At 41.6% G+C, this 23,853-nt stretch overlaps 1 protein-coding gene across 4 annotated transcripts in view; it reads left to right on the top strand.

The window, feature by feature from the left end:
- The window catches only part of actn1 (actinin, alpha 1), a 48,609-nt gene extending 25,735 nt beyond the window's left edge, over positions 1–22,874 (top strand). The window contains exons 4-22 of one of the 4 annotated variants that reach the window (XM_020622921.1): positions 3,031–3,117; positions 3,662–3,749; positions 5,630–5,708; positions 6,140–6,221; positions 9,042–9,127; positions 11,254–11,346; positions 12,876–13,106; positions 13,418–13,565; positions 13,759–13,909; positions 14,272–14,380; positions 14,764–14,904; positions 15,608–15,790; positions 16,209–16,343; positions 16,838–17,017; positions 18,547–18,693; positions 20,797–20,877; positions 21,172–21,237; positions 21,615–21,773; positions 22,318–22,874. In XM_020622921.1, the coding sequence (XP_020478577.1) occupies positions 3,031–3,117; positions 3,662–3,749; positions 5,630–5,708; positions 6,140–6,221; positions 9,042–9,127; positions 11,254–11,346; positions 12,876–13,106; positions 13,418–13,565; positions 13,759–13,909; positions 14,272–14,380; positions 14,764–14,904; positions 15,608–15,790; positions 16,209–16,343; positions 16,838–17,017; positions 18,547–18,693; positions 20,797–20,877; positions 21,172–21,237; positions 21,615–21,773; positions 22,318–22,476 (2,405 nt within the window). In that variant the 3' untranslated portion in view covers positions 22,477–22,874. Of the gene's footprint in view, positions 1–3,030; positions 3,118–3,661; positions 3,750–5,629; positions 5,709–6,139; positions 6,222–6,891; positions 6,978–9,041; positions 9,128–11,253; positions 11,347–12,875; positions 13,107–13,417; positions 13,566–13,758; positions 13,910–14,271; positions 14,381–14,763; positions 14,905–15,607; positions 15,791–16,208; positions 16,344–16,837; positions 17,018–18,546; positions 18,694–20,796; positions 20,878–21,171; positions 21,238–21,614; positions 21,774–22,317 lie in introns of all 4 variants that reach the window. The other 3 variants (XM_020622920.1, XM_020622923.1, XM_020622922.1) reach the window with 3 other exon arrangements.
- Positions 22,875–23,853: the final 979 nt, after the last annotated feature.

The following is a 23,853-nucleotide window of genomic DNA, read 5'->3' as shown; positions in this document are numbered from 1 at the left end:
TTCCCTCTCGTTTCCATGGCAGTGTCGCTGACTGCTGTGCAGTTTAATGAGATCCTTATTCCACAGCGCTCCGACAGAGGTTGTGCTTTGCAGTGCATTTTCTGAGAGTAGATCTTAGCATCAGCAATCCCCTCGGGGGCTGAGGCTGCTCATTGTTTAGCACAAATAACTTTGGGATGTCCATCCTCCTCCCATCGGTGGGCAAACAAGTCTTTAGTAGAGTAAACACTGCACTCTTGTCTCTTTCTCTCTCTATCTTGGGTTTCACAACAGCACATTTTTTGGAAGTGAGAGCATTTGTGCATGTGTTACAAGCCGAAATTACAAACCATGTCCGCTAAGTGATCTCACAGTATTTTGAGGTTTTTAAAGTGTCAGGTCACATAGTATTTTCCACACACCCTTTGTGTCATTTAGCCATTCAGATATTTTTGGCTTTGAGTTCCGATCGCACTGAGATTTCTTCTGCTGCCACAAAAGCAGAGGAGGACAAAAATGTAAGAAAATGATGGCATTTAAAAAATACAAAAGCTTTTTGTCTTTCCAGAAACAATGTCCTAGTTACTCTGGATTCTCCACAAACCTCACTGTCAACAGTATTTGAATATAGGCCTCATGAAAGCTGTCGTTTTCAGTGCGCTCTGTTTACGCCCACTGTACTGGAACGACAACAGAGAAAATGTTATTTTGGAATTTTTGGTGGAATGCTCCTTTAAAGAATATGAGCTCTTATAAATGAGTCAAATCCAGGTTAAACACACAGGGATCCGACTCTCTCAAGGGATTGGTCATGTTCTTTAGGTCCCACCCCAACACACTCTAATATGCTTAACCTCTGAACTATCAAACCCCCAGTGTTTACCCTTTCTACTCTCTCTTTCAGAAGAGGGATCACTCATCTGTTGCTCTTCCAGAGCTGTTTTTTTTTGGTTAAAGTGTGTTTGTGTGTTTTATTTGTGACATAAATAAAAGTTACCTTGACTTTACAGTTCTTGTAAGGAAAAGTTTTACTAATAAATTCAGAGCTGCAACTAAAAACGAGCTGACAGGTGCACAGTCCCACTTCAGCGATCAATAAAATAATCATTGGGCATCTTTTTAATCTCTATGGGGTTTTGTAATTCTCCCCCTGGAGCTCAACACCCCCACCTTGCAAGAATTTTAACGATAAAGTCATTTATTAATCTTTAAAAGGCTTATTTTCTTAAAACTAGTGGGAAAAAAATTTGTGGCAATTTTTGTTTCTACCAGTACAAATCAGCCTCTTTAAAGAAATATTTTCTGAACTACTGAAATTGGTTGGATATTGAAACTCAGCACTGTTTCTAGTCATACAGTATGTAGGTTGTTGGACTGTATATCAAAAACTGTGAGGTACCTAAAGTTGGCATTGATTTGTAAACAAATTTGTGCATTTGAATCTTTTTTTTAATAAAGTGATTTTTGTTCATGCCTTTTTATAGAGCAGAGAATAGGGAGATGACAAGACAGCACAATGATACAGCAAACGTCTCAGGACAGACTCACAACAGGGATTCAGATGCCCCCTAGTCTTGTCTACTTAATATTTGATTGAGATTTTTTGATTTGTTCCATAGATAATCCAGCCATTTTCTGCAGGTTAAGCAAAGTAATCCAGGCCCCCCTCCACACTTCGACACGTGGACTGCAGGCACCGAGATTCGAACCTTCAACCTTTCTGTTGGTAGACGACTGCTCTACCCACTGCACCGCTGTCGCCCCCTCCTTTAAGATCAATAATACAAGATTTTCGGGATCAATCCAGGATTGAAACAGTCTAAACCCCAAAGACATTCAAATTTTCTATTATATGACTAAAGATACAACAGTAAATATTCACATCTGAGACATGAGTGAACTTTTTCTGTTTACTCTTTAAAAAGGTTGGGCATTGACCATTCAGTTCTGATCAGCTCTGCTTCATTCACTGCACTGGAAGATGTTGTGCAAACATTATTACTTGATATGAGATGGAGATTTTTGCAGAGGCCAGTAGAAAAGCTCCTACTCCAGACCAGCATTCCAGACAGATTAGCCGCCTGGAATCCCCTCCGCCTCCAACGGCACTGCAGCTCCCTGCTAACTGCGCTGCTGGGTTGGGACTAGCTGAAGGCTCAGATCCTTGCGACTCATCAGGGGGTTTGCTGTAGGCGGAGGGTGGGGGTGCAGTTTCTAATGGAATTAACAGGATTTGTGTTTCTTCCCTAGGCTGATCAGTCATGTTCATTAAAGCTAATCTCAGCCTGTATCTGCATGTGTCAGCTTGAAGCACTGAGCGCGACTTTTTCTGCCTCCTAATTCAACCAGCGTCGTCTTTCACACCGTGTTACATGTACAGACGTCTGACTGACATCTCACAGTCCAAGACTGTCCGTCACTGTTGAGCGGCCGTCGAACTCGTGATTACTGAAAGGCGGGAAAACATGGCGACCTGTTGAAGGGGATTTTCATTATGAACAGCACAGAAAGGACACAGGCAGCTCATCCACAGCCCTCAGCTGCAGGCAGCTGATTGGCAGCTTAAACACCCAGATTCAAATGACTAAATCATTACAGATCTCATTCACAGCAGTTTCGCTCTTGTTTCTTTCTACAAGTACTATCAGCGAAACAGAGCTTATGTGGAAAATCGTGCAGCTGCAGTTTTGGCAAGTGAATCAACAGTTTATCTGATCTTTATTTGTCAAATGGAGTCTCTGACCTCAAAGGCTCATGAAACCTTTTCTTAACTACACTATCTCATATGTTTTTCTATTTCCCATCAGTGTTTTGCAAAGGCTGCTGAATGCCAATAATTGTGCATCAGGACATCATCTCTTTAACTCTTGCACTCCTTGGTATTGATCATTTGTAATACTGGAAATGTTCAGATTTAGCCCTGCTTTAGCCTAGAGGTCTGCAGAGATTTTCCCCTGGAGATCACCAGTTAGCTTTCATGCGTCTGCCAGATGTGACTGCCCAGTATGTAAGGTCTAAAATGTGAATGTTACTGCTTTGCCCTTCTTACAGAGATCGTAGATGGCAACGCTAAGATGACCCTGGGAATGATCTGGACCATAATCCTCCGCTTTGCCATCCAAGACATTTCTGTGGAAGGTAGTGTGTGTGTGTGTGTGTGTGTGTGTGTGTGTGTGTGTACTCACTGTCTTATTTTCACTGACCCAGTGTCTTAGCGTTAAGACATTTGTCGCACATCTCACCGAGCTTCAAAACAACTGCACGATACCAGATACAGACTTGACCTAATGCATGTTCATTTGCATGTAACTGTTAAGGGGAACTGCTCTTTGCTTGTGGAGGTGAAATTGCTTACCCTCTCCTCGGTTAACATTTATAATGCACTTACAGTGTAATCCAATTTAAATGTCAGAAGTGATCAGACTTGGTTTGTTCAGTTTTAGATTTCAGTGAAGTTTGTTTTACAGAATTTAGCTTTCACTGCTTGGTTACAGCACAATACCAGAAACTTCCCAGTATTCACTGGAAACGAGATAGCATGAAACATCTGAGTGATCACACATGCTTCCCATTAACTTCACCTCTGCTTAATCCACCACCAAACAGGGATTAGTCATGAGTCGTTCACAGTAAAAGTGTGAGTTACTCCAGATTCACAATGATCCCTCCTTCCCAACTGCAGAGACGTCGGCCAAAGAAGGCCTCCTGTTGTGGTGCCAGAGGAAGACCGCACCATACAAGAATGTCAACATCCAAAACTTTCACATCAGGTAAGCCCCTGGGAAGGAAAAACAAATACAAAAGGTTATTTTACTCACATGCTGAGATGCAGTTACAGTTAATAACACGAGGCTGTGGAAGCAACTACAAGGCGTCAGGAACATTAGGTCAAAGAATGTGAATAACCAGGGGCCATCGCTTCACCCAGCCGGTGGTTTTTAGTCTAAACCACAGTGGAAAAGTTCACTTTGGTTCACTTTACAAGACCCAGTTATATCTAAACCAGAGCTTGAAAGTAAACAGGTCACAGTGGTTTTTGCTCACTTATCATCCCACAAACCTGAAGATTTTGCTGATGTCAGTGAATGTCAATATAAATCCAGTTATTCTGTAATATGAGCCAAGCAGAATTGACTTAGCCCGCCCACTATTTGCATTATTTTACTTTCTCTGAGTTCCTGGCAGTTCCTGACATGGAGGAGTTGAATAAATGCATTTTTAGAGCACCATGATCACATAACTATATCGTTTCATAAATAGTTCCTGACACAGCACAGTTGACATCAGTGGCCTCAAACAGGTGACGGTGAACAGGGAAGAGCTGAACGCAGACAGACAAACATAAACCAACTGAGCAGCACAGGAAGTAATCAGCATTTAGATTTCTTTCATGCAGACAACTCATCAAATCCAAAAAGCAGTGAACCTAAATGTGAGGATATTTACTGTAGTGTCCTGTTTCTGCCATGAGGTGGGTAAAGGTAGTACTGAATCCACATCAATGGATCCCTCCATGTGGGTTGATTTATTGAAAAAAGGCCACTGTGGTCCTCAGATGTGGATGAAAGCTGAGGCAAGAAGAAAGGTGGAGGCGAGGTCAGGAGAAGGTAAAGGGAAAGGCCTGATGATGCCGGTGCAGGATGAGGACAGAGCAGAGACCAGGACTTTGATGTGTTCTCTCTGTGAGAGATGATAACAGGAGATGAGAGGCACAGTATTCAAGTACTGTGCTGCTTCAGGTACAAGTGGAGCCTTGTAAAAGTCCCTCTTGTACATTACTGGCATTTGTGATTTCGAGTAATACATTTCTCACTAACTTGTTACCAGTAAATCCTCCACAACTCTTCCAAACTGACATTGAGATTGCACTGCACCATCCCATCATACTGCAATGAGGCAGCCTGCTTTCAGCAAGTCACAGTGAGACCACTTGCCAAGAAAAGTAGTCTGGAAAATTAAACCAACCCAGCACCGAAGTTCAGTGTCTGTTCACTGTAAAAGTAACCAAGCAGAAATGTCCTTTTCTCTGAACTGGATCCAGGATCTGGTCCTCAAAAGCAAACTGACTGCGATTACCAGTTTAGTCTTGGCTGCTGAAAATAATTTGATGGGTAGTTTTTCACCAAAGTTCCCAGAGAGGCACAGAACTTATATGGTCTTATACTTGTACAGCGCTTTTCTATGCATTACAACACACTTAAAGTGCTTTCATGCTATTTGGCCATTCACCCATTCGCGCTCCCACATTCACCGGGAGCAACTGGGGGCTCAGTGTCTCACTCACGGACACTTAAACCTGGACTGGACAAGCTAGGAATTGAACCGCTAATCTTCCAGCCTTGTAATTATTTTTCTTTTAAGACAAAGAAAAAGAATCCAAGGGTCAGAAAAATTCTTCTCATCACAACAAAGGATCAAAAAATGTAAGTTGTGGTTTGACTGTAACCTGAGACTTGGACCATGTGCTAGACTAGACAATCTCTCATCCCCATTTAGGTTGATATGAAGTTTCTGCTGTGTTATATGAAACAGATTAGAGAGATGGATGGAGGGGAATGGTCTCCATCAAAGAGTCAAGTTATTTTTTCTTTCCTCATCTCATTTCATGTTGCATCACGATCACAATTGTTTGTCCTTTTCTCTGTTCCAGCTGGAAAGATGGTTTGGGTTTCTGTGCACTCATTCATCGACACCGTCCAGAGCTCATCGACTACGCAAAACTGCGCAAGGTGAGCTAAGGTTGTCTGATAAGAGCTTTACAGACAAACACACAGAGAAGCCATTAAGACCCTGAACCAGACAGAAAATATATGGCTGCAACTGAAAGAAGACGGGAATTGTTAAGCTTGAACAAACCAGATGCAATAGTTACATTTTAGTTTAAAAGACTTTTAGTGGCTTAATTTTGGCAGTGGTTGGAGGTTTTTAGTTGCAAACATTTATGCCAATGTAGAAACGGTTTCATCCGTGGTAACTTGTAGCTTTGTAAGAAACATCTGTGCTTTCACACTGTAGTTGCACAGATGTTTCCTTGTCTGCGTTCCAGGTGGTAACTGTTAAGAGACCGTGCTACTGTAAACTAGCAGCACTTTAGAACCGGGTTACTGCAATAACATTTTTAAGTGTAAAGGTGCTGAAGTTCTTCTGTGTCCGTTGATAGGATGACCCCATGACCAACCTGAACACAGCCTTTGACGTGGCAGAGAAGTACCTGGACATCCCCAAGATGTTGGACGCAGAAGGTGAGCAGACGGGGAGGAAAAACAGGAAAACGGTGATGAGGATAGCAGACGTTTTCCCCTTCAAAGATCAACATATACCGTGCTGTTCAGACAGTCTGAACGTGATGAAAGCTCCGTTCAGCACGTGGTTGTGATCAGCACCACCCAGTTCTTGTAACTTAGCAAAACCAGCAATTTAACAGCTGTGTCTGCTTTTTAGAGCAGTTAGCCAGGTGTGCGAAAAAGGGCGGAGCTCCACATTATTTCTCCACTGTCCTCGCATTCTGTGAATCAAATTTGAGCTCAGTTCCTGGCATGTTCTGCGTTTCCTACACAACAGTTTCCCAGTATGTTTGTAATTTGGAGCAGGCCAACATACTGGTATTGTGTAAGACTACCAGTCGTTTGGCTTTAATGCTCACACGTGCAACTGTGAATACAAAGGGAGACATTAAACCTCTGTGTTTCTGTGTTGAAGACAAAGTTTAAATCCAATCTTCCCCTTTAAACATATCCAGACAGTGACAAAGTGTGTTTTGCTTTACACTCTGGATATTGTTTATTTGAAGAGCTGAGCCCCAGCTTCACTTCCTGTTTCTACTTAATGTATCTATGCTGTGTTTAACAACCTCTACTCCCTCCTCCACCCTTCATCCTCCATCCCCTCCCTGACCTCCTCTCTTTCCCACAGACATTGTGGGCACTGCCCGCCCGGACGAGAAGGCGATCATGACCTACGTCTCTAGCTTCTACCATGCCTTCTCAGGCGCTCAAAAGGTATCCTGGATGCAGCGTCTCCTTCCTCCACCTCCTCTTCCTCACTCCTCTCCTCTCTTATGTTTCTCCAAACAGTGCCCCTTCTCTCTCAGCAGTGCACAACGCCCCCCCCACCAGGGGTCACTCTCCTTCATTTTCCGCATGGTTCACTCCAACAAATGCATGATGGGACAGCACTGTTTTTAGAGGCAGTGAGCACAAGTATATCTCCAGTCTGCCTCTCTGTTGCAGCGCTGCAGGCTCACAAATTCACCCCTGATCAGGGATTCAGTTCTTTGCACAGACGCTCAGCAGAGTGGGAGGTGTAGCAAAGTTTATCTGATAAATGATGATTGCCTGAGATGAAAGCCATGGAGGGAAACAAATTAGCTTGAAGTGCACCGTTGTGGTGGGAGATGCACCTGTTTAAATGGATGGTTATGTTCAGCCTCAAGAGTGACAGTTTAGATGTGGAGGAATGAAATTAAAATCAGCACTTCAAAGTCATGCAACGAGCTGTCGAGTTGTTTTAATAGATATGCGAGTGTGTTCCCGTGTTTCTCTGCAAGAAGGAAGTGTCATATCAGATTTTTCTGTTAAATAATGAAGGATTGTCTCATAGGTTGCCAGCTACCTTGAAGCACAGCAGGAGCTCGGCGCTGTGCTCCATCTCAGACAGTCAGGGAGAAACAGAGCATCACAAAGCACAAGTTATATAAGAGCCAGCTTCATCCACCAGGTCCATCAGCAGAGAGGATGCTTCGCCTCAGCTGTGTTTAAACAAGCCAGATCAAAAATGTCTTGTGTTTATAAGTGGAGAGAGTTGAGGGCCTTGATCTGTCTCACTGAAACTGCAGCTGGACTCTGGATTACATTACAGAGCTGAGAGGTGTGGGACGAGATACAGCTGCTTTGTTACACTAAGTTGGACCAAGTTTAGTTGCAAAATACACCGAAATAGACCGTTCTGCCTACTAGTGTTGCTTTCGTCAACGAAAATTCTGACTAAATATCGTCGTCAACGAACCTTTATCGCGTGACGAAAACGAGACGAGACGCAACGAAAATGCTGGTCATGTGACGATGACTATAATAAATATATAATGCAATATTGTTGACGATAAAAAAACGAGACGAAATATTATAACGTTATTTCGTCTCGTTTAGTCGTGTTATTATTATTATTATTTTGCAGTATTTGTTTCCTGTGTCTCGCTTCAGGGGCGCATCAGACGCGTCGCACTGCGCAGACGCAGGCGACGTCACTTCTTAACCACCACTCGCGGCATTATTGAGAAGACGACAACAAACAAAGTTAAGTTTGACACAGAGAAAGGGATCGATGCCCGGCCAGCCGGGATTTGTCATTGGGAGAAAAAGAAGAAACGACATTTGGAAAAACTTTAATTACATAGAAATGGAAAAGAAAACGGAATTTGTTGTGGAAAAAGATGGGGAGAAATGTGGCCACAAAATGTGTATTGGATGTATTGAGTCTATAAGGTAACAATAATATAATAAGACAACTTTGTTTGAAATGGGTTTGACTAAAAGAAACGTTTGGTTTCATCTATACTACTAGGTACTTATACTATACTGTCTGGGTTAAATGGAACTGCATTACTAAAAAGAAACTAAAATACAATTTTCATTGACCAAAACTAGACTAAAATGTCATCAGTTGAATTGACTAAAACTAATAAAAACTAAAATGACAGCTTCACACAAAGACTAGACTAAAACTAAAATGAAAACAGGCCACCAAAAACAACTATACTGCCTACTAACACAAATATCGATGTGACAGAAAAGTGACTCCCTTAATCCTCCATATTTTAGTGGTTTTGACCACCTCCCACTTTCTAAAGCCTAATTTATTCTGCTATTGTTAGGAATAATTAAGCGCGCCCTGCAAACAAACCAGCTTGAAGAGAAACTGGAGGTAGACTGGAGATGCCTTGTGCCCACAGTGCTGCCTCCTCTTGTGATTACGCTCCTTGCTGGCCCTTTTGTCTCTGCACACTTTTACTCCTGTGCTTTATTCTCTTCTCTGTCCTCTCTCCCCTTCCTCTCTTCCTCGGGCAGATATCATTAGCACCTTGAGGCCAGATGAGAAGGCCGTCATGACCTATGCGTCGTGTTACTACCACGCGTTCTCAGGCAAGCAGAAGGTGAGAAATGAAATGGAAAAAATCTCCAAACAAACAATGAACAGAGAGCTGCCAGAGTGGCTGGCAGAGAATGGCAGACAAGTCCGTGTAGCTTTTCCAACATTTGTTTTGTTGACCGATTACTATGATACCACAAGCCTGCTCTACTCCGAAAAGGACAATATCAAACACCTTAATTACCTCTTAATTATAGAGTTTATATAGTTGTCACCTATAGGGCTGCCTTAGCTGTAGCTCGGCGTTCTTAATAAACTGAGTGTATTTACATCGCTCGTGTCTTTTCTTTAAGTAGACCTGGTGAATTGTTTATTTTATTTGGTTTAAAGTGCTTTGATATTATACTTTTTTTATTGGGAAACCAAACCCTCCTGCCATCTTTCAGCAGCATAATGATCCTTGATATAGTGCACAGCCGTTCTGCTCTGCCAGCACCACATTTTTACACCCTTGGTGGAATACATTATACCAAAGATGTGCCCAATCAGCTCAGAACCTCTGCAGAGACTTATTGCATCCAACACCTACAGTCTCCTGCACTTCAAATCTTTATTACGATCCACTTCTTAATGGAGCTATTGAACCTGCTGAGGTGCAGGAGTCTGGAAACCACTGCCTGTACACAGCTTTACAGTGATGGCATTGATTTCGCATAGGGACAGGGTAGAGGAACGGTTACTCCTCGGCTGTCTAACACCTCAGATTGTACCCTGCAGGGCAGACATTTTCCCATAAACACCCACACTGTTAGCTGGATGTGGCCATGACTTTACAAAGAAAGTGTCCATGAAGTGATCCTTTCACTTCATTCACAAAGATGAGAATTATTAATGTAACTTTTTCTGTTCAATTCTCAGAATTGAACTCAGAAATACCTACAAGATCTTCATGTGTTTATCTTTTAGAGAAAAATATGCTCAGTCGTGACTCGACTTTCAATAAACAGGCTCAGCAAACAAACATCAGTTCACAGAAGCATGACCTGCACATCCTGGCTCTCCTTTTAAGGCAGCTCGCCTAGTGGCAGAGCATGTCCTTAACCCAGCCAAGTTTCCCCCATGATATTTTGACAGCGGAGGCTGAAAGCAGTCCCCTGTGTGGGATCCCTGGCTCTGAGCTATGAAATGAGATTCATGTCTATCTTGCTGTACGTGTCTGTACTCTCTGGAAGGGCAATGCTGCAAGGTTATACAGCATTTTACTATAAATCGGTTCATTTTCTTGTCAAGAGTTTTAGAGGGAAATCAGTAATGGTGTTGTTTGGGCTAATTCATTACAGTCATAGATGGATTTCTTTATCCAGATATTATCTGAGGCACTTTAGCGTCAACACTCACTAAAATACTGATGCAACCTGATTGACGTCTGATTGATTATGGTTCGTTTCTAAGCTAAAATCAACCACATATCTTCCAGACTTTGCACGTGTTACTTTCATTTCTGCCTGTATTTTCTCTATAAATCTTCTTCTCCTGTTTGAATAAGCTTTCCTGATCACATTTACTCACCTTGAACCCAACGATGCATTATTAGTTCAGCGATGTGGACTGACAGGCTATGTTAAGGAAGTATTGTGCTGTTGAGTCCATTTTTACCTCCAATGGGCTGTTTTTATTTTCACTGGAGCCTCGCTTTTTTATCACAGCCTCTGTGAGAGGCTAAAATAACACACTGTATGCTGATGTTCAGAGAGAAAGGTGCCCCTACACCTGACAACAGGTACAATATGTGTCCTTGCTATCGCTCTGTAGAGTCCTTCCCTCAGGAAACAGACAGTAGATTGTTAATCTTAGGACATTTTGAGGACACTGACAATGCAGCACACACGCCAGGAAAAATTATAGAGCTGACAACATACAGTAAGCTCTGCTGTTTTTACTTTATTGCAGCATTATTGCTGATCTATTGCTTCATCACCAAACATGAGTCATTTGGGAACTCTCTGGGTTCCTGTGTAGGTGGAACTATGTGACTAAATGGGAGAAATCAATCAAATATATTACTTGAACATCATGGAGCACACACCAGATATACCTGCATTAGACAGTATAGATGACTGAACACAACCAAAGCTTCTCAGTTACATCTGGGTGTCTCACGCTGTTTCTCTCCTCGTCCTCGTCATCCAGGCTGAGACGGCAGCCAACAGGATCTGCAAGGTGCTGGCTGTCAACCAAGAGAACGAGCAGCTGATGGAGGACTATGAGAAGCTGGCTAGTGATGTGAGCACACCCCGATTTTCCTCTAATTCTCTTGCACCTTTGTTATCCTCTTCTGTCCTCGTTCTCCTTTTTGAGCCACTCCCAGGCCTCCTAGCCCCCAAGGGTGTTTATGCTTAGTACAGGTGCAGTGTTAGAGATCACAAACTTGCTCGACTGAGATAAACAGGCAGCCAGGAAAACACTGTTGCTGTGGGACAAGCATAAAAAAGTATCATAATGGAGTTTTGTACAAGACTGTACACGTGGTTTTGCCTGTTTTAGCTTATTTAAAACAAAACAAAATAGTTTTCTCAGGGGGTTTTTTTTGTAAAGCATACATTTTTAGATTGATGAGGCAATTTTTTTAAGCTCAGGCAGCATTTGGTTTCTCAGTAGAATATCAAAAATGTCTTCAGAATCACTCAATAGAGCAAAAACAGTTTGTTGTTCAAAAGAAAAGTAGTCATCTCAAACATTGTAGTCAGTTATAAGGTAAAAATGCCAAATATTTTATGTTTTTAGTTTCTCAAATCTGAGAATTTGCTGCTTTTTTTTCTGTCTCAAGACATTTGAAAACCAGGTGAGGATTAAGAAAATTGTGACTGTGACAAATTGTATTTTTTACAGTATTTTCCTGACCAGAGTTGATGAATCAAAAAAAAAATCATCTGCATTTAAAATAATTAGTAATGAGCAGTTATTTGTGTCAATTAATTTTCATGTCATAAAAATTATCGTTACATTTGCTTGAAGGCCTTTATTTTGAGAATACTTCTAAGTGATGCATTCAAGTACCTGTGGCAAGGTCAGACATCTGAAACTGAAATTAATAGAAAGCCTAGTTTGAAGAAGAGCTGGACTGATAAATCAGCTGGACTGTTATCTCAGCTTATCACAAAAATATCAGTGTCAGAATCCGCTTTATTGGCCAGGTGTGTCGGACACACCCGGAATTTGACTCTGGTACATCGGCTCTCAATGTGTATGTACATCTCAACAAGCAAGGGCATGTGCATTAGGAAAAGAGATAATAATAATAATAAAAAAAGAGTAAAGTACTTATAAATAAAGACCTGAGTATGGCCTTACAATTATACACTTAAATATTAATATTGGAATCGGCTTCAAAACGTCAGGTTGAGTGTTAGTTTGAAGGTCGCAGCTGGTTCTAGAAGGTTAGGTCATGCTCAGGAAGATGTTCAGCAGCAGTGAAAATAACAGTACATACAACTTGTAATACATGGGATAAAACATGCAAAAATACCAGTATGGACCTTTAAACTGAATATAGAATGTTGTCAGAGTTAAAGATGATTGTAACAAATCATTATCTAATCAGTTGTCTCAACCTTTATTCTTATTTCGCACATTAACTGCATCCACATAACCACATTCACTTTCTCGACCCTGAATCTCTATTTCTCTTTTATTTCCATTGCTGCTCTGACATCCTTCTTTTCCTTAACATATTCCCCTCCATCCCTTTCCTTTTATTCTCACCCTTCACCTCACACATACTTGCCCACACACCACCACCATGCACACCCCAGCTGCTGGAGTGGATCCGCCGCACTATTCCCTGGCTGGAGAACCGCATGCCTGAGAACACCATGCAGGCCATGCAGCAGAAGCTGGAGGACTTCAGAGATTACCGCCGACTCCACAAGCCGCCCAAAGTGCAGGAGAAGTGTCAGCTGGAGATCAACTTCAACACCCTGCAGACCAAACTGAGGCTCAGCAACAGGCCCGCATTCATGCCGTCAGAGGGAAAGATGGTCTCGGTGGGTCAGAGCAAATGATCAAAGTACAAACTCACACACAAAAATCTTAGCCATCCACCAAATCCACAAACCCAGTCCGCCTATGACAGTCCTGAGTCTACTGGCAAAAATTCACCACATACACAGGTAGAGCAGGAGAGCCCAGAAAAACCACCAGCAGGAAAGTTGTTTTTGTTTGACTTACAGAACTGAACAGATTTTCACTGTTTATACTCATAGCCCGATTTACATATGATGCTATTTGTATGTATATTTTTGCTTCTGTTTATGGCAACACTAAACTCTCAGGTATTCTCATGTGTGTCATACAGGACATTAACAATGCATGGGGAAATCTAGAGGGAGCAGAGAAGGGCTATGAAGAGTGGCTCCTCAATGAAATCCGCAGGCTGGAAAGACTCGACCACCTGGCAGAGAAATTTCGCCAGAAAGCAGCTATCCATGAAGCCTGGACTGAAGGTGCTGAGGGTTTGGAAGAAGCTGAAGAAATTGCTCAATGTCTGAACATAAAGATCTAAGAAAGATCTTTAACACTAGGCTTTGCTTTGTTTAAACATCACTTACAGTAAAAGCTATTTCAACAGTTCTATTTTAAGACAAACATCACTGTTTCTTAGCTTTGCTGGTATATTTTCGGTGTCGCCTCCTGCAGGTAAGGAGGATATGCTGCAAAAGCGGGACTACGAGACGGCCTCTCTGTCGGACATCAAAGCCCTGCTGAAGAAACACGAGGCCTTTGAGAGCGACCTGGCTGCACATCAGGACCGTGTGGAGCAGATCGCAGCCATCGCACAGGAGTTAAAGTAAGAGATGACAAAACAAGGCCGTCGTTGGCGGTGAAAAGACTGCGCTGCCATGGTCTATGGATCAGTGAAGGCTAAAGTAAAGGAGAACAAGATGAGGGCTGTTTGTTCTTGCAGTAACAGCAATGGAAACTACATGTTTGCACAGCGAGACTTCATTCAGTTGATTCAGATACATTTTACTTATTGTTCCTATCAATTTTCATTATAAACATCAAAAGTTGCACCACAAAAAGCCAAAGAAAATCAAGATGAAGAAACAATTACAGCTCATCCAAGAATGATGATTACTATAAGTTTAAACTGCTATGATGCAGATATTGGCCATTAATCTCTTGTTCCCTCATCTGTTTGTGCACCAGTGAGCTGGACTACTATGACTCCCCAAGTGTAAATGCTCGCTGCCAGCGGATCTGTGACCAGTGGGACGCTTTGGGAGCTCTGACCCAGAAACGCAGCGAGGCTTTGCAGGTGAGATGGGTTAAGAAAATGACACTGGACTAAGAGAATTGAAAATAAACAAGGTACTGAAGAGAACATTTCTAACTTCCATCTGCCTGTTTTTAAATTCCCTTTGTCTTTCTTGGTGCTGGTTAGAATTAATTTCACATTAGAGATGAAAGTGTTCTCCTGTACAGTGGGGGGCTGTGATTTTCAGGGCTCCCACTGGTCTGAGAGTCATATGAAGTTTGAAGATTTTATTTGTAAAAATACATCTCCCAAATCCCAGAGAGACCCCAGCTCTCCGTAAGATGGTGACTACAATGAAACATTTGTAAAATTTTGACTTTGAACCAGCAAGATCAGTAAAGTGCATATGGATTTGTTTGCTAACTTTGTTTTATGTCCAACAGAGAACTGAGAAGCTGCTTGAAACCATCGACCAGCTGTACCTTGAGTTTGCCAAAAGAGCTGCTCCATTCAACAACTGGATGGAGGGCGCCATGGAGGACCTGCAGGATACCTTTATCGTCCACACCATCGAAGAAATCCAGGTGAGCGCAGCGAGGCCTCACAGGGAAGAACAGAGGAGGCTTTACTGAACTAGAATCTGTGATAGTAGTAACACGCAGCATGTACAGTAAACAGCTGTGGAATGATGCATTTCAGAGTTTGTTGCTGTGAAATTAAAGCAATAGCTTGACAAGTATTTGTACACTTCTTCTCTTTCTGATGGAGAATGATACGAGATTGAAATACATGTGTATAGTACTGTAAATGTAACCCTTAGCTAAAGACTGAAGACTTTATTACCTTTGAACAGAGCCTGGCTAGCTGTTTCCCTGATTTCCAGCCTCTTTGCTAAGATAAGCTATCCGGCTGATGGCTGCAGCCAATGTCATATTTAATGCACAACTATGAAGAAAATAAGAAGAAAGCCAATATATATTTCCCAAAGTGGCAAACCTTTTCTTTAAGGCAGATGTGAAGCAAAAAAAGCAATGGAAAGAAAGATATTACTAACTTTTATGTAGCTGTTAGATACAGATGTTACTATAATCCACTATAATGATTAAAATTGATGCTTAGGAAAAGTACCATAGGTTTACAGTTTCATATAAGTGAATATAAATAAGCAAATGTGTGTCGAAACTAGTATTATGAAGAAAAGAGACAATAAATGAATGAAAATACCATATGTGCCTTAGCGGTGTCTTTTACAGCTAAGATTTTATGTATTTGTGTTTTGTGTCTCAGGGATTAAGCACCGCCCATGAGCAGTTCAAAGCCACGCTGCCAGAGGCAGACAAAGAGCGCCTGGCCATCCTGGGCATCCACAATGAGATTGCCAAGATTGTGCAGACCTATCATGTGAATATGGCTGGCACCAACCCCTACACCACCATCAACCCGCAGGAGATTAACACCAAATGGGACAAGGTAATAAAATCAGTCATGAGCAAAGAACTACACTTTAAAATGCTTAAGTGCTTCAGACAGAGCAAGGTTAGCTATTTCCATGTTTACAGTTTTTGTGCTAAACTACATTAGCAGGCTGGTGGTGGTAGATTTATTTTTACTTTATAGACAGGAGTGGTAATGTGGTAAACTCTTGACCAGAAAGCAAATAAGCAGATTTCTTTTTTGTCCAATTAATTTTTTAACTGACATCCTACATCCTCTCTAAGATGTTGAATCCTTACAGATGGCGTCTCAGAATATTATCCCAAAATTTGCTTACCTCTCTTTCTTTTTGAGCCTCTCTGAACATTCTGGTCTATGTGGGCTCTCCCAGTTATGACAAATGATCCTTAATGAGAGTTAACACATTGTGTTTCCCATCACTCTTATGCTTCAGGTCAGGCAGTTGGTGCCTCAGCGTGACCAGGCTTTAATAGAGGAACATGCCCGGCAGCAGAACAATGAACGTTTGCGCAGACAGTTTGCCAACCAGGCCAACGTCATTGGGCCCTGGATCCAGAACAAGATGGAGGTCAGTCACGTGACACCGTTCAGAATGAACCCAGCGAGTCTGTCAGTACAGTTTTAATTCAGTTTGTCTATCTAATGCCGGTGTATCTTTGTGTAGAGTTTGGCCTGGTGAAGGTAATCACTTAGAATCTCACATGCACAGACTTTAAAATTAAAGGTGGTAAAACTTCATGACCCCATTGTTTGAGTATTTTGTTTCCCTCTTGTGGCCATTTATATGGCCAGCAAAATATGTTTGGGTTTATGAAATGCTTGGTGTGAATAAAAGGCTGCTCATGTAATAATGTAGTTCCTGAAAAAGCAGCACTGCAAGATTTGCAGGCTGCAGCTAAATGTACCATGTAGCATACAAGTAAAACACCCAAGTAAAATGTGTGACTGTAATGCCAGTCAGAAATGTTGAATTATGGTCATTTTTGTATATTCTTATGACCTCCACTTAGTTACTCATTATTCCTATTAAAGGGTTTGTGTCCTCTGTGTGTATCTGTGCAGGAAATTGGCCGCATCTCCATCGAGATGCATGGCACGCTGGAGGACCAGCTGACACACCTACGCCAGTACGAGAAGAGCATCGTCAACTACAAGCCAAAGATCGACCAGCTGGAGGGAGACCACCAGCTCATTCAGGAAGCTCTCATCTTTGACAACAAGCACACCAACTACACCATGGAGGTAAAGCCTAGAGAACACACATAACAATCACACGCTAAAGAAAACACCTGCTGACATTTCTGCCAATGAATGTCCAAATAATATTTACACAAACAATCATTTCACTTCTAACCCGAATGCCACTGATCTTCTTGACATCCCCTGGCTGGGTCTTGCAAATACTTTGACTTGTTGTGCGATGCCTTGGTTTCAGATGGTTGTGATTAGCTACACTGTATAAAACAATGGGTGGCAGTACAGTCTGTTTAGACAACCATAATACTGAACCTTTCTGACATGGCACCACACCATCCAGTCTCCAGTGTATGGAGTTTACCTTCTGGCTCATCAGGCAAGTGCTGGAAAACTATAAACCCCTGCCTGCCAGGAATTATTTTTACAGGCATAAATAATTAATATGAAAGATGTTCTGCACAACAACAGCCCCATCTAAAAACTGGTATATCTAGAATTAGCTGCTGTATGAAGATTATGGTAGACAGACAAAAACTGCTTCAGTGTTTTCTTTTAAAATTTGTCAATTTATTTAAACAAGTGCTTTTTTTTTTTTTTTTTTTTTTTTTTTTTTTTTTTTTTTTTTTCTGCTTGTGTTACATACTGTATATTTTTGGTGGCCTCATGTCTGTGGTGGTCATCAACCTTTCAGCAGGCGTCCTTTGCTCTGGAGCTGTGCATTTCTGATGAGCAGCCACATTAACCTGCCCAGTGTTTGTTTGTTTGTTTGTTTGTTTGTTTGTTGTGCCTTGGTGCTTTTCCTTTGACTCTCCTCTGTTTACTCACCCCAGTCGGTCGAGGCATATGGCTGCTCACCAAAACTGAATTGAATTGAATCAATGAACGACACTGTTCTTCTGGGCGACATGGTCCTTCATTACTGCGGGCACTGCTGTTTATTTTTAATCAATTCGACATGCACCATCCAGCTGATGTAATTACTCATCAAATCACCAAATGTGTGCTAATCAGTGGCTGAAAATTCATAATTTGTTTATTTATTAGTTTATATTTGTGACCAATTTTTTTAAAGCTTTACGTCTTCAGTAGGAACAAATGGGCTTGAGGCTGAGAGCCAGTGACAAGGTTCTGCAGAGAAGTCAGACTAACACATTGATTTAGATCTTTTCATGTGATTTGTTGAAAAAATGTACAGAAGAATACTGCCATCTGTATCATTTAACTGTTCTGACAGAGGAAGAATGAGTATGGCAGCCATCAGAGACAGAGCAGAAGAACAGCTCAATACCAGACTATGTGTAATCAGTTTTCAAACTTTCTGAATGTTTCCTAGCTACCATGATTATTTTATCCACATTGTTTTCAGGCCATAGCAGGCATAGCTGCCTTGCCCTGAGCAGTAAAATCTATCCTTCTTGCCCTCCATGTAGGATAAAACAAACATTCAAACAACAAATCATTTAGGAGCACAGTTTGAGCTGGAGTTAAATCCCAGCTAAAACCAATGCCTCTGAACCCTTGATCCTCTTCAGCCCTTCCTAAGCTTCCTCTGCCGTTGTCTGTTTCCTCTGCAGCACATTCGCGTGGGCTGGGAGCAGCTACTCACCACCATCGCTCGCACCATCAATGAAATCGAGAACCAGATCTTGACACGAGACGCCAAGGGCATCAGCCAGGAACAGCTGAATGAATTCCGGGCTTCCTTCAACCACTTCGACAGGGTCAGTACTCACATTGAGTCAATGTGCACACACAAAGAAGCAAGACAGGAGGAATATTGTGGGCGTTACACTGCTCATTTACAGTCAAATATGCTTATTCACTTTCTTAGATGATAACATTGATTGCCTTTTTATCTGTTGTTAAATAGATTGGCTAAAGCCTGCAGACAGTTAGCTTATCTTAGCATAAGGGCTGGAAACGGGAGGAAACAGCTACCTTGGTTGTGTTTGACATTCATGTACCATTGCCTCTAAAGCTCAGTAACTGACATGTTATATCTCAAAGTGTAAAAACAATAAATTGCAGATTTATAGAAGGGAGCAGTAACTTCCTGCTTTATCAGTGAGCTTTGTGAGTGGTAAGTGCAAACTGTTGGGCTTAATTGATATGAAGGTCTCCTCCTGTAACGATGACTGTAACAACTCCTGGTGTGTAGAGTCACAAATTTGTCCTCTGTATATTTAGACTGTTTCAACAAAGCAAAGAAGTTAAGGTGAGAATATAACTGTTTCTGGGTTTGAGTCCATTCACGTCCTGTTGTGCTGCCTCTGAGGTGTGGCTAATGGCAATCCTTTAACAAACATTTAACCAGAGAAGAGAGTTTGCAGAATATACACTTTGTGTGTGAAATGCATCAGGGTGTATATTCACCTTACTGCTTGGTTGGAAACAGGCTTACACTTCTCAATCGGCCTCATCAGCTAAATACTTTTTGTGGAATGTAAATATGTCGGCCTGACTTTAAAACTTGAAGACACAGCAGGTAGAGTGGAAAGTAAGAGACTATAAAACCTTCTCTCTTCATCTCCCTGCTGCTACCAGAAATTGTTTACACTGGAGCTCAAGGTGCCAGAAACAGCAACAATTATGGATGAATTTTTATTTAGCTCCCTCCCCTCCCCCTTTTCCTCACCCCAACTGTCCTGCAGATTCCACCATTAGTTCATACCTTCCTCCAGAGCTGCCTGTAATGTTAATCAATACCTGAGGTGGATGAGTTCAGAGGAAGTCAAGTGTGGACATGAAGTTGTGCCTTGGGGAACAAAGTCAGCCTTGATTATATTAATATATAGGAAAATGAATACTGTTTAAGAATGTGGAAAGGTTCTGGGGGGGGGTCCAGTGGCTGAATGGTTCAGGTGCATACCACATGACCACACCCATGGTTCGATTCCCAGCTGAGAGACCCTTTTGCATGTCATACCCCTCTTTCTGTCCTTGTCTCTCTAGACTGTAGCTACCAAGTAAAGTTGTCTTGAAATAAATAAGTAATTAAAATAATAAACAGAATGATTGAAACAAAATTATAACTACTTTGACAATCAATTTCAAGCAAATTGGCAAAAAAATTCACCAGTTCCGGCTCCTCAAGTTAGATTATTTTCTTGTTTTCCTGGTCTTTTATAAATTAAATCTATTTGGCTTTTGGACTTGTGAGTAGACATTTAAAGATGTCGCCTTGGATTCTAGGAAACTATAATGGACATTTTTGTTACTTGCTGACATTTTATAGGCCAAAAAATTAATTGACAAATTAAGAAAATGATTGATAATGAAAATAACCATTAGATGTGGCAAAAAAATGCACAAAAAAGGAATGAAAATGAATATGACTGAAATGTATAAAGTGTTTTTGAAGCATTTCACCCTGTTGTTAGCCTGTTCAAAAAGGTAAAGAGGTTTTTGCACTTAAGAAGAGCATATTTTGTGTTGTTAAGTACATGTGCCTTGACCATATGAATAACCTCAGCACAAGGCCCTGTAATTTGCCTGCCACACTGCACATTAACGCCTCTGAATGCCTTCACCCAGCATGGCAGCAGTGCTGCCACCGTGTGTTCACCTGCCAGACCCTAATGAATATGCACTGTGTTCTCTGTTTTCTACCTCTCGTGCATGGCCCTCTCCCTTCACCCCCCTCACCTCCTTTTCCTCCCATGCATGGTGCACTCCCTCCTCCCTCCACCAACACCACCTCACCTACCTCCTCATCCTCATCCTCATCCTACCCCATCCACTCACCGTCACTGACACCGCTGTATGTGTTGCTGCATGGCCTGTGGCCCCGACGCCTCACCTGGCACTGGCCTCCCACACCCCAGGACCACTCCGGCACTCTGGGCGCGGAGGAGTTCAAGGCCTGCCTGATCAGCCTGGGCTTCGATATCGCCAACAATGCACAGGTACTTAAACGTAGCCACAACCCCACAGTGAGAGGTTTAACTGTTTTGTTTTTTTTTTCCTTTTGCACCTTTTCCCCTTGTATTTCTGTCCTTCCCCCTGTTCTCCCTCTGTTCCCACCTTTACTGCATATCCCTCCTCTCTAAATTTCCACTGTGATTTCCTGCATCTTGCAACATCCACTTTGTGGATTGTTGCTGCTTTCCTTCTAAAAATCTACTCTTTGTTCATCTCTTGCTCCTCCTCCTCTGTCCTTCTCTCCTCCTGGTTTTGTTTGTCCATCGCTGACCTTGTAGAAGAGAACAGGAATCATGGATGCTGAAGACTTCAAAACCTGCCTTATCTCCATGGGTTACAACCTGGTAAAGCAATGTGCATGAAAATATGATCCTGTGTGATTCTTGAGAGCAGCCAGAAATGGAAATAAATATATGTGACAAAAATGTTTTATCATTTTGAAATTTGTGTATTCTATGTCTTATTATGACAAATTTTACAAAGAGTTCTTTTTAAAAATGTATAAGAATTTCTGATGGAAATTGAAGATTTCCACTAAACAGTACCTCAAAATAATCGGAATCTTGTATTATGTTGTCATACTATGCAAAGAACAAAAGAATTTCAGCCAAATTATATCTTCATATGCAGAATGTCAGTCATTGGCTGTGTTGCTTTAGTGCGTTGTTGGGAACTGTCACCACAGTGGCTGAGCCTCACAGTCCCTCTCTGTTGCCTCTAGGGTGAAAGTGAGTTCTCCCGCATCATGAGCGTAGTGGATCCCAACAGGATGGGCATCGTCACCTTCCAGGCCTTTATCGACTTCATGTCCCGCGAGACAGCCGACACAGACACTGCTGACCAAGTCATGGCCTCCTTCAAAGTTCTAGCAGGCGATAAGGTACAGTGTTGTGTTGTATCATCATCAAAGAGGAGTAACAGCGATGGAAAGTAGGCATTCCCATTCTAGATAAAGATGCATTTGACAGAAAGATAGACTTTCATGGTAGCAGAGCAGAGGCAAAGACATGAAGTAAAAAGAAAAGTACAAGAACCAAAGAGCTATACATTTTTTAATTGATATTTTTCAGAATATTCATCACATGAATTGTATGTGAAAGGGTCATAGTGACAAACCAACAGAAAATTGTCAACCAACTCTGCAGTTCCCCTCAAATCTGTGGCACTTTATATCATCATTCTCTGTTCACTCTTAGCCTCATTTTCAGTGAAATAAACGGTTCCATACGTGATGTACACTGCCTGCTCAGCACCAAACAGCAAAGTTAGCTACTAGATGGTGACCCATAGCAGTGCACAAATGCAGCTCAAAGTAAAAGAATAAATCATAATATAGAAAGAATCTATAGCCTATTTGCAACAACTGTGCTAACATTTAAAAATCACATCACAAAATGTAAGTTTGTTTTTCTTATTTTTCATAGAACTACATTTTAGCTGATGAGCTGCATCGGGAGCTGCCTCCAGACCAGGCTGAGTACTGCATCGCCCGCATGGCCCCCTACACCGGCCCTGATGCCGTGCCCGGAGCCCTCGACTACATGTCATTCTCTACTGCCCTGTACGGAGAGAGCGACCTCTGAACAATCTGTCAGTTGTCCTGACTCGGGACCACCAGCACCTGTTCCAGTCACCACAACAAATCCTCTGGCTGCCCTGTCACCACACTCCTGTCCTACTACGCTCATTTTTTGTACATCTCTGGCCTTATCTTTTTTGTCAGTGTCCTCTGTCTCCTCCTTCTCCCACCTGTCCAGCCTCTTTACCACTCCCTCACATTATTTTCGTTGTATTTGCTTCCCACGCAGTGCAGCAGCTCTCCAGGTTTACAAAGAGGGAGAGAGAAACTTTTTTTAAATTTTCTTGTCATTGTTTTTCTTCATAAAAAGAATAAAGTTAACATATTTTATTATACTGAACAAAAAGGGTATTTTTCTTCACCTGATTGAAAATAACAGGCAAAAATTGTAATAAAGAAAAATTGCTATACTTTCTCTTCTTATTCTCTGTTTGCTGCAGGGATCACCTGTGGTTTTTAATGGATTTACACTAACAGTGTGTGGATTTTGCTGTATTTTGTATCAGCTCAGGTTTTGCTTCTGTACTGTAAGCTACGTGTGTGTAATGGAGTCCAGACATTTATAAACCTTTTTCACAGCAAACCTTTTAATATACCATAGCAGTCGAGTGGATGTAATCAACAGCATTAATAATAACCTGTGGAAAAACAACATTCAGATCTTTTACTTGTGTAAAAGTACCAATTCCACAGTGGTGAAACACTCTTACAAGCAGAAGTCCTACATCTGAAATGTTACTCAAGCAAAACTACAAAAGTGGTGGCATCAAATATTCTTCAAAGAACCTATATTTAAAATAGTTGTTATACAGCATTGCCTATTTCAGAATATTTTCTTGCTGTAATATTAGTATAATTACAGGTGCTGGTCATATAATTAGAATATCATCAAAACGTTGATTTATTTCACTAATTCCATTCACAAAGTGAAACTTGTATATTATATTCATTCATTACACACAGACTGATATATTTCAAATGTTTCTTTTAATTGTGATGATTATAACTGACAACCAATAAAAAAAACCCAAATTCACTATCTCAGAAAATTAGAATATTGCTGAATACCAATACAAAGGAAGGATTTTTAGAAATCTTGGCCAGCTGAAAAGTATGAGCATGTACAGCACTCAATACTTAGTTGGGGCTCCTTTTGCCTGAATTACTGCAGCAATGCGGCGTGGCATGGAGTCGATCAGTCTGTGGCACTGCTCAGGTGTTACGAGAGCCCAGGTTGCTCTGATAGTGGCCTTCAGCTCTTCTGCATTGTTGGGTCTAGCATATCACATCTTCCTCTTCACAATACCACATAGAAAATCTATGGGGTTAAGGTCAGGCGAGTTTGCTGGCCAATTAAGAACAGGGATACCATGGTCCTTAA

The sequence above is a fragment of the Monopterus albus genome, unplaced genomic scaffold (genome assembly GCF_001952655.1).
Source record: "Monopterus albus unplaced genomic scaffold, M_albus_1.0 scaffold290.1, whole genome shotgun sequence".
Classification (NCBI taxonomy): Eukaryota; Metazoa; Chordata; class Actinopteri; order Synbranchiformes; family Synbranchidae; genus Monopterus; species Monopterus albus.
Note: the sequence above shows the minus strand (reverse complement) of the source record. Positions and strands in the feature narration are given on the sequence as shown.